General features: G+C 46.7%; 2 protein-coding genes across 2 annotated transcripts; one reads left to right on the plus strand and one right to left on the minus strand.

The window, feature by feature from the left end:
* Positions 1-4,219: 4,219 nt before the first annotated feature.
* LOC123063730 (soluble inorganic pyrophosphatase 4) lies at positions 4,220-5,811 on the plus strand. Its single transcript, XM_044487639.1, has 4 exons — positions 4,220-4,424; positions 4,589-5,219; positions 5,334-5,415; positions 5,512-5,811. The coding sequence occupies exons 1-4, from the start codon at positions 4,302-4,304 to the stop codon at positions 5,552-5,554; spliced, it is 879 nt and encodes a 292-aa protein (XP_044343574.1). The 5' UTR covers positions 4,220-4,301; the 3' UTR covers positions 5,555-5,811.
* A 1,002-nt stretch (positions 5,812-6,813) lies between these two features.
* LOC123063732 (F-box/kelch-repeat protein At1g55270) lies at positions 6,814-10,839 on the minus strand. Its single transcript, XM_044487641.1, has 2 exons — positions 10,571-10,839; positions 6,814-8,619 (listed from the first exon to the last, which is right to left on the minus strand). Exons 1-2 carry the CDS (start codon positions 10,598-10,600, stop codon positions 7,366-7,368), a joined length of 1,284 nt encoding a protein of 427 aa, XP_044343576.1. The 5' UTR covers positions 10,601-10,839; the 3' UTR covers positions 6,814-7,365.

The raw sequence follows: 10,839 nt of genomic DNA on the forward strand, positions 1-10,839 counted from the left end.
ACTACGTTGACAAGTTTGAGCTTCTTGTCCACCAGGGTTTGGACGCATGTTTAGAGTCCGGTCAGCTCTCCTTTTTTACCCCATGACAGGCCCGTCTCCTTCCAGGAGGTGAGCCGCGTAGGGGGTCCGGATCGATACTCGGGGGCTGCGACCCATTCAGGGTCGCGTGGCTCGGTGATGTAAAACCACCCTGATTGCCACCCCTTCAGGGTCTCCACAAAGGAGCCCTCGAGCCATAAGACGTTGGCCATCTTGCCCACCATGGCGCCTCCGCACTCCGCCTGGTTGCCGCGCACCACCTTCGGCTTGACATTGAAAGTCTTGAGCCATAGGCCGAAATGGGGGCGGATGCGGAGGAAGGCCTCGCACACAATGATAAACGCCGAGATGTTGAGGACAAAGTTCGGGGACAGATCGTGGAAATCCAGGACATAGTAGAACATGAGCCCCCGGACAAATGGGTGAAGAGGGAAGCCCAGTCCGCAGAGGAAATGAGGGAGGAACACCACCCTCTCATGGGGCCTAGGGGTGGGGATGAGCTGCCCCTTTACGGGAAGCCGGTACGCAATGTCGTTAGACAAGTATCCGGCCTTCCTCAGTTTTTTGATGTGTCCCTCCGTGACGGAGGAGACCATCCACTTGCCTCCCGCTCCAGATATGGCTGGAGAAGGTTGAGGTGGGGAGTGCGGACTTGGGCGCTGGAGCTCGAGTGCGCGAGAATGGATAAGCAAAGGAGGAAGAAGGCATAGGTGAAAAGGTGGATCCTTATCCCCTTATATGGGTGGACGCAACTACATGTCCCCACCAGCCTGGTAAAACTCGCTTATCTCCAAGCGCCGTAATCAATGGCGCGGTTGGGTTACCCACGCCCGTATTGATGAGAATCCCGGAATAAGGGGACACGATTTGCTTTAACAAGACGTGCCAAGGAAACCGCCTCGCATGACGCACTGAGGTGGGATAATGAAACGACTCGGATAAAGGCTTGGCCGTGGTGTGTCACATTACAGAATACGTCAGCAGATTAGATTTGTGTAAATATTATTCTCTCTATGGCAATATGTGGAAACTTATTTTACAGAGCCGGACACTATCTTTGTGTTCAAAATCTTCTAAGAAGTACTTGGAGGAGGAACCCGCCTTGCAATGCCGAACACAATCTGCACGCCGGACTCGTCGTCATTGAAGCCTGGTTCAGGGGCTACTGAGGGAGTCCTGAATTAGGGGGTGTCCGGATGGCCGGACTATACCTTCAGCCGGACTCCTGGACTATGAAGATACAAGATTGAAGACTTCGTCCCGTGTCCGGGAGGGACTTTCCTTGGCGTGGAAGGCAAGCTTGGCGATACGGATATGCAGATCTCCTACCATTGTAACCGACTACATGTAACTCTAACCCTATCCGGTGTCTGTATAAACCGGAGGGTTTTAGTCCGTAGGACAAGATACTCAACAACAATCATACCATATGCTAGCTTCTAGGGTTTAGCCTCTCTGATCTCGTGGTAGATCTACTCTTGTACTATCCATATCATCAATATTAATCAAGCAGGACATAGGGTTTTACCTCCATCGGGAGGGCCCGAACCTGGGTAAAACTTCTTGTCCCTTGCCTCCTGTTACCATCCGGCCTAGACGCACAGTTCGGGACTCCCTACCCGAGATCTGCCGGTTTTGACACCGACACCGACCCATCTGGTAAAAAGCCCTGAAAAGCCCTTAGGGCTTAGGGCCGTGGGCTGGGCCTCTTCCTTAAAATGTCAATATGCTAAGCCCATGCCCGCCTAGGCCCTGCTGGTGGGCTCAAAACTCAGGCCCAAGCACGGCCCATGGTCAAGCCCATCAGGCCTAGGCCCTGAATTTTAGGGCCGGGCCTGGATGGGCCGACAAGGCCGGGCCTGAGATGGCCAGGACTACTTCAGGGAGACAGGTACTACAAAATTTCTTTTCTTTTTTTTTTGCGGGAAGAGGTACTACAGATTAGTAAGCTATATGCACCGGGCCGAAGCATTGCCATCGTCTGTAATTTAATTATTGTAACTATTTTTTAAATCAACTCCATACATAATAGTACTAGAACAATCGCGAACCAATTTGTTGAATGGTTAGAGGAACAGTAATATCCCCAGCCATCAATGCTTAAGTCATGATGCTTGTATTATTACTAGATTTATTTCAGGATTTTCGGCGATTTGTTTTCAGTGAGAGTAGACGTTCTCCTCGACAACGAGGCGACTACGCTGCTCGTAGGGGTAATTACGACCAAGCAAGCCCTTAGAAGGTAGCCGCAGTAATTACAACCACGTGCGGTGGTTGGCCGGTCGATATGTGGGGCCATGGCAAACACCGAGGGGACACATGGCACGAACACAAAGTGGACTCATTTTGGATTTGAGTTGTTGTGTCGGATGACGTTTTTATCTGCTGTGACCCAAACGGATATGACGCTTACTACTACCAATTGAGTGTTGTCTGTGGCTCCTAAAGTGAGTAGTTTCAGACAGAAGAAAGGATAAATATTCGCTTTCAAAAAAAAGAAAGGATAAATATTCTGATGAACAGAAGACGGACAGGATATCCCAGACTCCCGGTCATCAGCATCATCGTCATCGTCGTAGTGTAGTACAACCAGCTTACACAAGCTTCTCAAGTCGGTCTTACTTCAGAGAGACAGCTACTACAGAATTTTTTTTTCTTTTTTTGCGGGGAACAGGTACTACAGATTAGTAAGCTATATGCACCGGGCCGAAGCATTGTCATCGTCTGTAATTTAGTTACTGCAACTATTTTTTTAATCAACTCCATACATAATAGTACTAAAACAATTCGCGAACCAATTTATTGGATGGTTAGAGGTACAGTGATATCCCCAGCCATCAATGCTCAAGTCCTGATGCTTGCATTATTTCTGGATTTATTTTAAGATTTCCGGCGATTTGCTTTTAGTGGAAGGAGATGTTCTCCTCAACAACGAGACGACTACGATGCTCGTAAGATAGGATGTGCATATGTGTTCATAGAGATGAGTGTATGCGTGTATGTATGAACGCTTACATGCCTCTGTACTGATGTTTAAAAAATTGTACTAGAACAATTCAATTTTTTTTACCAACGGAGTGCATCCAGCTGGATGGGTGGAGATGGACGCACACGGCGACCAACGGGCGAACAGAACAGGTCGCCGTGTCCGTGCGTAGCGAATTTTACCGTGCTTTTTTTTTAGAAGAAGTGAGGTGATATAAAATTACAAGACGAACCGACAGACCGTCACAGCTGCATACGCCGTACTTCCTCTGTTTTTTTTAGTCTGCATATAAGGTTTGGTCAAAGTCATGCTTTGTAAAATTTGACTAATTTTATATTAAAAGATATAAACATTGGCAATATGAAATCAACATTATCAGATGCACCACCAAATGTATTTTCATACTATATAGTTTTAATATTGTAGATGTTCATAGTCTTTTATATATATTTGATCAAACTATGTGTAGTTTGACTTTAATCAAATCTTATATACGGAATAAAAAGAAACGGAGGGAGTATTATAATATAGTACGTACCCTGTACATACGCTGCTGCCGGGTGAAGCTCATAGAAAAGCGCGTGGTCGTCGTACTAGTTCTTAGGCATGTATGCGCGCATGGCAGCGGCACACGTCTGTACTGAACGCACGACGAAATACAGAGGTACGTAACCACATCAACCAACTATAAAACCTTTTACCTATTTCAAAATATTGACTACGTATACATACTAAAATGAGTGAAGATATATATTAAAATATGTCTAGATACATATAGTATATAGATACATACATACATTTTTTAGAAAAGGAGGATGACCCCCGGCCTCTGCATCTGGGAGATGCATACGGCCACTTTATTGATTATTTTCAGGACCTTACAAAGTATTACAACAATGAGCCTGAATCCACCATCTTGACAACACATGCCGCTACTCCTATCCAAAATAAAGATACATACATACATACGTACAGTAAAAAATGTGAGTGCTGTACAGAAATCTAACGCACATATGCACACGCAGTCACTTGTGAAGTTCTGATCGAGTCTCCTCTCCAGTCTCCACAGGGTAGTAGGAGCGTGTGTTGGCGTTGACGTGGCCTCGCCATCCCATCACGGCAACATGCTTGACACCACGTGGAGGCACGTCATTCATGGTCAGCCTGATTTTAATTCACGCCGGCAACATATCTCGCAGCAAAGGCCGAGTCAGCAATTCAGCACCACCCTTCTCATCTTCATCTTCTTCCTCTGCCCTGCGCCGGCAGGCAGCAGATGGTGGAGGCTATAAAAAGGGAGGCAGAGTATCCTCTCATCACCACACCACAGCTGATCTCAGTCCACAGCACAGCAGAGAAGCATTCTTCCATTCTACTCAACGCAAAGTCCCTCCCTCCGGTACGTTTGCTTCGTTGCGTTGCGTCGTCGACCTCCTCCTGCTCTTCCCCCCCATACTCTGCTCCGGCCAGATCTCCTCAACACCGCCGGAAGGGAGTGGTGAGCTCGCCCCAAGATCGACTGCCAGGCCCCGACTAACACACTGCACACTTCCATTTCCGCAGATCAGATCGAGCGCTAGCCTCGCCGCAACATCCATCCCATCCATGGCCCCCTCCCAAGAAGTCGCGCCCCCTGCCGCCGCCATCACCAAGGACCCATCCACCAACGGCAACGGCAACGGCAACGGCAACGGCACAGCCGCACCCGCCCCCAAGACCAAGACGCCGGCGCTGAACGAGCGGATCCTCTCCTCCATCACCCGCCGCTCCGTCGCCGCCCACCCGTGGCACGACCTGGAGATCGGCCCCGACGCGCCCACAATCTTCAACTGCGTGATCGAGATCCCCAAGGGGAGCAAGGTCAAGTACGAGCTGGACAAGAAGACGGGGCTCATCAAGGTGGACCGCGTGCTCTACTCCTCCGTCGTCTACCCGCACAACTACGGCTTCATCCCGCGCACCCTCTGCGACGACTCCGACCCCATCGACGTCCTCGTCATCATGCAGGAGCCCGTCGTCCCGGGGTGCTTCCTCCGCGCCAAGGCCATCGGACTCATGCCCATGATCGACCAGGGCGAGGCCGACGACAAGATCATCGCCGTCTGCGCCGACGACCCCGAGTACCGCCACTTCAACGACATCAAGGAGCTCCCGCCCCACCGCCTCGCCGAGATCAGGCGCTTCTTCGAGGACTGTAAGTCATTGATGCCTCTGAACTCTGATCCTCAGAAGAGAATGTGCTCCTGAATGTGTTTTCTTCTGTTCCTGAATGTGTTTCTCTGATTGATTGATTGGGGAATTTCATCAGACAAGAAGAACGAGAACAAGGAGGTGGCCGTCAACGACTTCCTGCCGTCAGAGGACGCCTACGAGGCCATCCAGCACTCCATGTCAGTTCTCCTCCCCGGTTTTCGATTCTCGATTCATGTTGAAACATGAGAAATTGAACTGATGAATGATGATGTTGCATGATTTTTCCTTTTCAGGGATCTCTATGCCACCTACATTTGCGAGGGCCTGAGAAGGTAGATAATAGACCCGGTGATGCCATGCCGCTTGCTGGAGGATGTTGATGAAAAATTATTCGTGTCGAAACGTTACATACATTCTTGTTTTGTGTTACCTACCTGCATACACAAATACACATACTAGTATATGATATGATCGCCCAAAGCCTTGCATTAAGGCAGTAGCAGCCAGATAAGCAGGGCATTCTTTTCCCAACTACCTTATGTAATACAATTTCCTGGCTGAATGAATATGAGATGTTGGTATACTTTTCCCCACATTGCAAATCTCTGCTGAATCGTTTATTTTGTCGCAACTGGACTGAACTGCTGAGTGCTGTGTGGATTTTCTGGAAGGCCTAGAATCACCTCACCAAAGTCAGTCAGTTAAGGGCATGCTTGTGCCAACACAAGGAAGAAAGCAGTGGTGTTTCAGTCCCTTAATCAACTACTCCCTCTGTTCACTTTTATAAGGCTTTGTAGATGTTTCAGACATTGTGCAAAATAGCTCAATTTCACTTGTCTGAAACGACTTATAAAAGTGAACGGGGGGAGTATGATAAGTGTATTTTGTTATTCTCATCAACAGAAAGTGCCTTCATCAACAGTAATTTAAGAATTGCACTGAAATACAGAAAGACACATCATATGTCATATTCAAAACAGTTTCTTATAAAAACAGAAAAGAGAAGGACGCGTTGCTAACCTATCGAGTTACAGGCATTGCTCATTTCACCTTTCATCATGCAGTAAAATAAATGAACCGTCCCCTCGCCGTAGCTGGTCAGCGAAACAATGTGAATTCAAGAAGAAATTTCATGCCATCAAGTCATAGATCGTTGCAGATCTCAGATCAAGTCATGCCCTGCTATGGTCTGCTCTTGACCACAGGACAGGCAGGGGGTGTACAAATGGAAGATCAGATATGCCCACTGGTATCAACATAGAAAATGCTATCAGCGGCTCATCATCATCTCTTTTGTCCTCTGCGAGATTGATCGTCAAAAGAATCACAACATATTTCATCTCTTTCGTCCTGTGAATTTCATGAGTGGCAGGCCATGTTTGCCATGTTTTGCAAATTTGGTGAATTATTTCATCACCATCTTCATCAGCGGTACAACAAACTTACAAGACAAATCCATTTGTCAGATATATGATGTTAGTAATTAGCATCAGCGAGCAGATCACTACGACGCCGCACGAAATATCTCGGATAATCTTTTTCACCCACATTAAACATCCACTTGTCAGATGCGAAAAGCTGCCAGGCAGCAAGGATGATTCCAAAGCATAATAAACATAAGATTGATCTAGGGTGAGCATTGGTTTGTGCCCAAATCATTCAAACAAAACTTGTTGCTAAGGTTGGTTTTGGCACAAACCAAAGACACTTGTATTACATTTCTTACATGAGTCTAGTCTGTTGCTACAGCACATATTTTGGCATGCCTAATCTGCCAAAAAGCAAGAAAAACACATCCATGGACATGAGGATCAAGTGAAATCTTCTGCTGCCCATCGCCAGCAGCATCGGCCAACCAAAATTGGTGCTACGGAAGGTTCCTGTTCATCTCACAATGAAGACTGCCGTCAGCTCCGCTCTCCTCTTTCATAAACATCATGCAACTTGGTCAAAATCTCGGAGAATTTGTAGGAATGCAACCAGTAGATATTAAATATGGCAGCATGGTGTGTCTTCCCTACAAGCAATGCTGGGGTACTCCACATTCCAGGTTCTAGCCGAGGGGTTCTTTAAAAATCTGAGCATCTTTCCCGCAAAAAAAAAAACAAGTACATTTGAACATGTTTCCCCTAAACAGGCAGATACATTCAAGCTTGGAGAACTTGACAATGTATGATGTGGGCCTTCAAATTACGACCTGCAATTGCTGACCACAAATTAGCCATCAAAGACCTGTGCTGGTGGCCCTTCCGGGCAAAAGTCTCCCACACACGGGCACTCTCCATCTCAATAACTTTTGTTGGGTCACAGACATCAACAAGGGTCATGCCCATGTTATTACGGATAACACAGATCTTTCCATTCAGTGAGACCAAAGCCACGGCTTCAAAAGCTCGTGAGCTGCCCAGATGGCGTCTACTGTCCATGAATCTTGTCCACAATCCTATGTCCCCATCATAAACTCTTAGCTTGCAGGCATCCCGACAATCCGCTGAATAAAGACGACCATTAAAGGAAATGGTTGGATTCCGCAAGGCTGCAACCAGTGCATTACCAGTGGTCGACCACGTGTTGGATGTTGGCAGATAGACCTCGCTCACAACCTGGCGGTGAGAATCAAGTCCCTTTAGGAACCATTTGCCATCATATACAACTCCAGTGAACGGCACCATTCCTGTGTTCATTTCAGTGATGCAAGACCATCTAGTCCTGTTCGGATTGTAAACCTCAGCAGATCTTAGAGTTCTCTGTGTCCCTTCACACTCCCCACCGGCAACATAGAGACAGTTGTTTATGACACAAGAGCCAAACAAGTGCCGCTTCCGTAGCATATCTGGAGCCCGGTACCACTTGTTTGTCCGAGTATTGTAATACACGACATGCCTCATAGACCCCCGTACTGGGTTTTTGCCACCAAATAGGTACAAATAGCAGCCACTGAGAACAGCGCAACCAAAGCCCACGGCTTCCGAATACTCTGGTGGAACTGGAGGAAGTGACCTCCAGAGCTGGTGCACTGGATCAAAGGCATGCCAAGATAGTTTCTGATCACGATCCCTTTTGAAGACGTAAACCCATTCTTCTTCCATGCCACATTTCTTCCGCAGTGAGTAATAATAATTCCCAGATAAAAGTCGGCTCCATTTTCTACAGACCAAGTGAAGATTAGGGTGCTCAGCTCGAGAAACCCGCATCAGACATGAAATAGCCAGGTCATCAGGAAGGCCAGGCAGAAGCGGCGCCTGAGTTCGGCACCTCTCCTTGCGTGAGCTCCTTGACTTGCGCTTGTTCGGTTTGACATCAGGTTGCATGCACAGCCTAGCACCAGGGACAAACTTTCTAGCATTGACGACAGTTTTAAGGCCTCCATCTACCCTGCAGTAGCAAGAGACAGACTCTCCCTGCAAACACATTGACCAATCATATAAGATGCCTTTATTCATCTGAATGTGGAACAACAAAAGTATGAAACAAAACCAAAGGGAAGTAGCTATGTATTATCATTTATCAAGGACACAAACACAACTTGTCCACCCACTAGCAAATATGTTCGAACTCATCATCAATTGTTGTATATCATATGAAAGAGGGAACGGGTCAGTCAACTGTACTGAATTAAAATATGTGAAAACTTATGGATGTAACTATGTAAGATCAAGTGGCTGTGACTTGGCTTAGAAGTTAGAACCCAGTACTATTCTTGTTCCACTGAACTCCGCATGAGAAAAGAAAAAAAATACAAATAGAAAGATGGTAGAAAAAGGAACTACTACTTTGATTAAATTAGTAAAGGAAAATTTAGCAGCTAAAGTTATACTCCCTCCGTCCCACAATATAAGATGTTTTTGCAAGCTGAAACAGCTTGCAATGCAAAAATGTCTTATATTGTGGGACGGGGGACTTGCAAAAACGTCTTATATTGTGGGACGGAGGGAGTAACAGGTTGGTTTTGGCTTTGGTTGTGATACTAATTCCTAACTGGTAAAGATGCACTTGCTAAGCTCCTTCAGCTACACATATAAATGCATCAGATGATCCTCGCTATATAACTACTCCATGCGCAGAAGACCATGCAGAGAAGAGAAGGAATTCCATGTAATGGTGTTTCTAACCAAAGAAGTACCTCTTGAATAGTATCTCTAAGATTAAAGCAACACTAACATGTCACTAAATTAATTTCAATTAAATAAAGGACCAGCCACCTCCACGGTTAACCTAAACTTGAACTCCAAAAACAGCCGGAAGCACCCAGATCCCAACTCAAATCACAAAAATGAACATAATTTTGTCCTCACCCTTGGAAGATAATCATAACTCTATGCCAAAAAAAAAATCCTTGGCCCATTGCAAGATCATATGTTTGAACCAAAAGCATTAAGCACCGACTCCAGAGCAATAACCCTAATTCAATGTACATACAGAATTCTCAAGCAAAGCTGTTTCTGACCGAGAAAATAGCAGTTGCACAGCAACTCTAAGCTAAAAGAAACACAGAGCTATGACTGACAAACTCTCGCATTAAATTTCCATGTAATAGTGATTCTAACCAAAGAAAGTAGCACTTGATGCATTCTGATGTTGGGTGCAAATTAAATGAATCTGGAGAAAATCAACTGCAGAACACGGCATCATCATTTGATACAAGCTCCAGCAAAACACATCATATGAAACAAATTAGTGTGTGAGTTCCAGCAAGTCATGTCTCTACATGCCCCCTAAAAGTTTCTGCACAATATCCCTTAGATCAAAACAACACTAACATGTCACTAAAATGATTTTGCAATGATAAAGAATCGATTACACGCTTCTACATTGACAGTGCAGCTGGCAAGCTTCATCAGCATAAACAATTCAGGACGACTGCCATTATATAATAATACTTCCTCCGTCCGAAAAAACTTATCCCTCAAATGAATGTATCTAGTGTTTTCGGACGGAGGGATATCTAAGAATTCCACCAGCCAGCCTGAATTACTACTCTCATTATCCCTAGGTTGGACTGCTATGTGTATGCTAATCATGTAGTAATGTCATCATTTTAACCTCTCTGTGAGCCCTCCTTAGCCATGGTGAGTTCCTTGTCCTCTCCTTTCTCACCATGGCTGCTGAATTTCGCGGGATGGCAATCGAACCAGAGGATAATGGTGTTCTTAGATATTCTATAATCCTGGTTGTGCTGATGCGCCAAATCCCAGGCCTCCGGCCAGCAGGCCAGGCGAGAAAAAAAAAACCTAGAGACGACGCCCCGCCCCGTTCATAACAGATCGAAGCCAGCGTTCGCCGGATCCGGCGGAGGCACCGGCGAGCGAGCGAGAAATCCAGACAGAAGTAGAAGGGGTGGGGAAATCTCACCTCTTGCTCCGCGAGCCGGCGGCGCTGCATGAGATGCCTGATCTGCGCGTCCCGGTCCCCCGCCACCGCTGCTGTCCGCGCTCGTAGGATCCGCCTCCGCCGGCGTCGCCTCTTCCTCCGCCGACTGAAGGAGAAAATAACTCGAGCGCCGCGCTCGAGCTCGTCGCCGGCGGATAAGGGGGGAAAGGGAGACTTTTTTTCTTCTAGAAACAGGGGGTGGGTGGGGGAAGAGAGAGAGAGAGAGAGTGGGGAGGAGGCTGTGGGAGAGC

Source organism: Triticum aestivum, chromosome 3A (assembly GCF_018294505.1).
Source record: "Triticum aestivum cultivar Chinese Spring chromosome 3A, IWGSC CS RefSeq v2.1, whole genome shotgun sequence".
Taxonomy (NCBI): domain Eukaryota; kingdom Viridiplantae; phylum Streptophyta; class Magnoliopsida; order Poales; family Poaceae; genus Triticum; species Triticum aestivum.

Bases quoted from the DNA above. Each gene is read 5' to 3' on its own strand.
- LOC123063730 (XM_044487639.1), top strand. From the start codon at position 4,302: ATGGTGGAGGCTATAAAAAGGGAGGCAGAGTATCCTCTCATCACCACA. The intron at 4,425-4,588 runs GTACGTTTGCTT...CCATTTCCGCAG, and splicing joins ACGCAAAGTCCCTCCCTCCG to ATCAGATCGAGCGCTAGCCT. The intron at 5,220-5,333 runs GTAAGTCATTGA...GAATTTCATCAG, and splicing joins CAGGCGCTTCTTCGAGGACT to ACAAGAAGAACGAGAACAAG.
- LOC123063732 (XM_044487641.1), bottom strand. From the start codon at position 10,600: ATGCAGCGCCGCCGGCTCGCGGAGCAAGAG. The intron at 8,620-10,570 runs GTGAGATTTCCC...ATGTGTTTGCAG, and splicing joins GCCGGCTCGCGGAGCAAGAG to GGAGAGTCTGTCTCTTGCTA.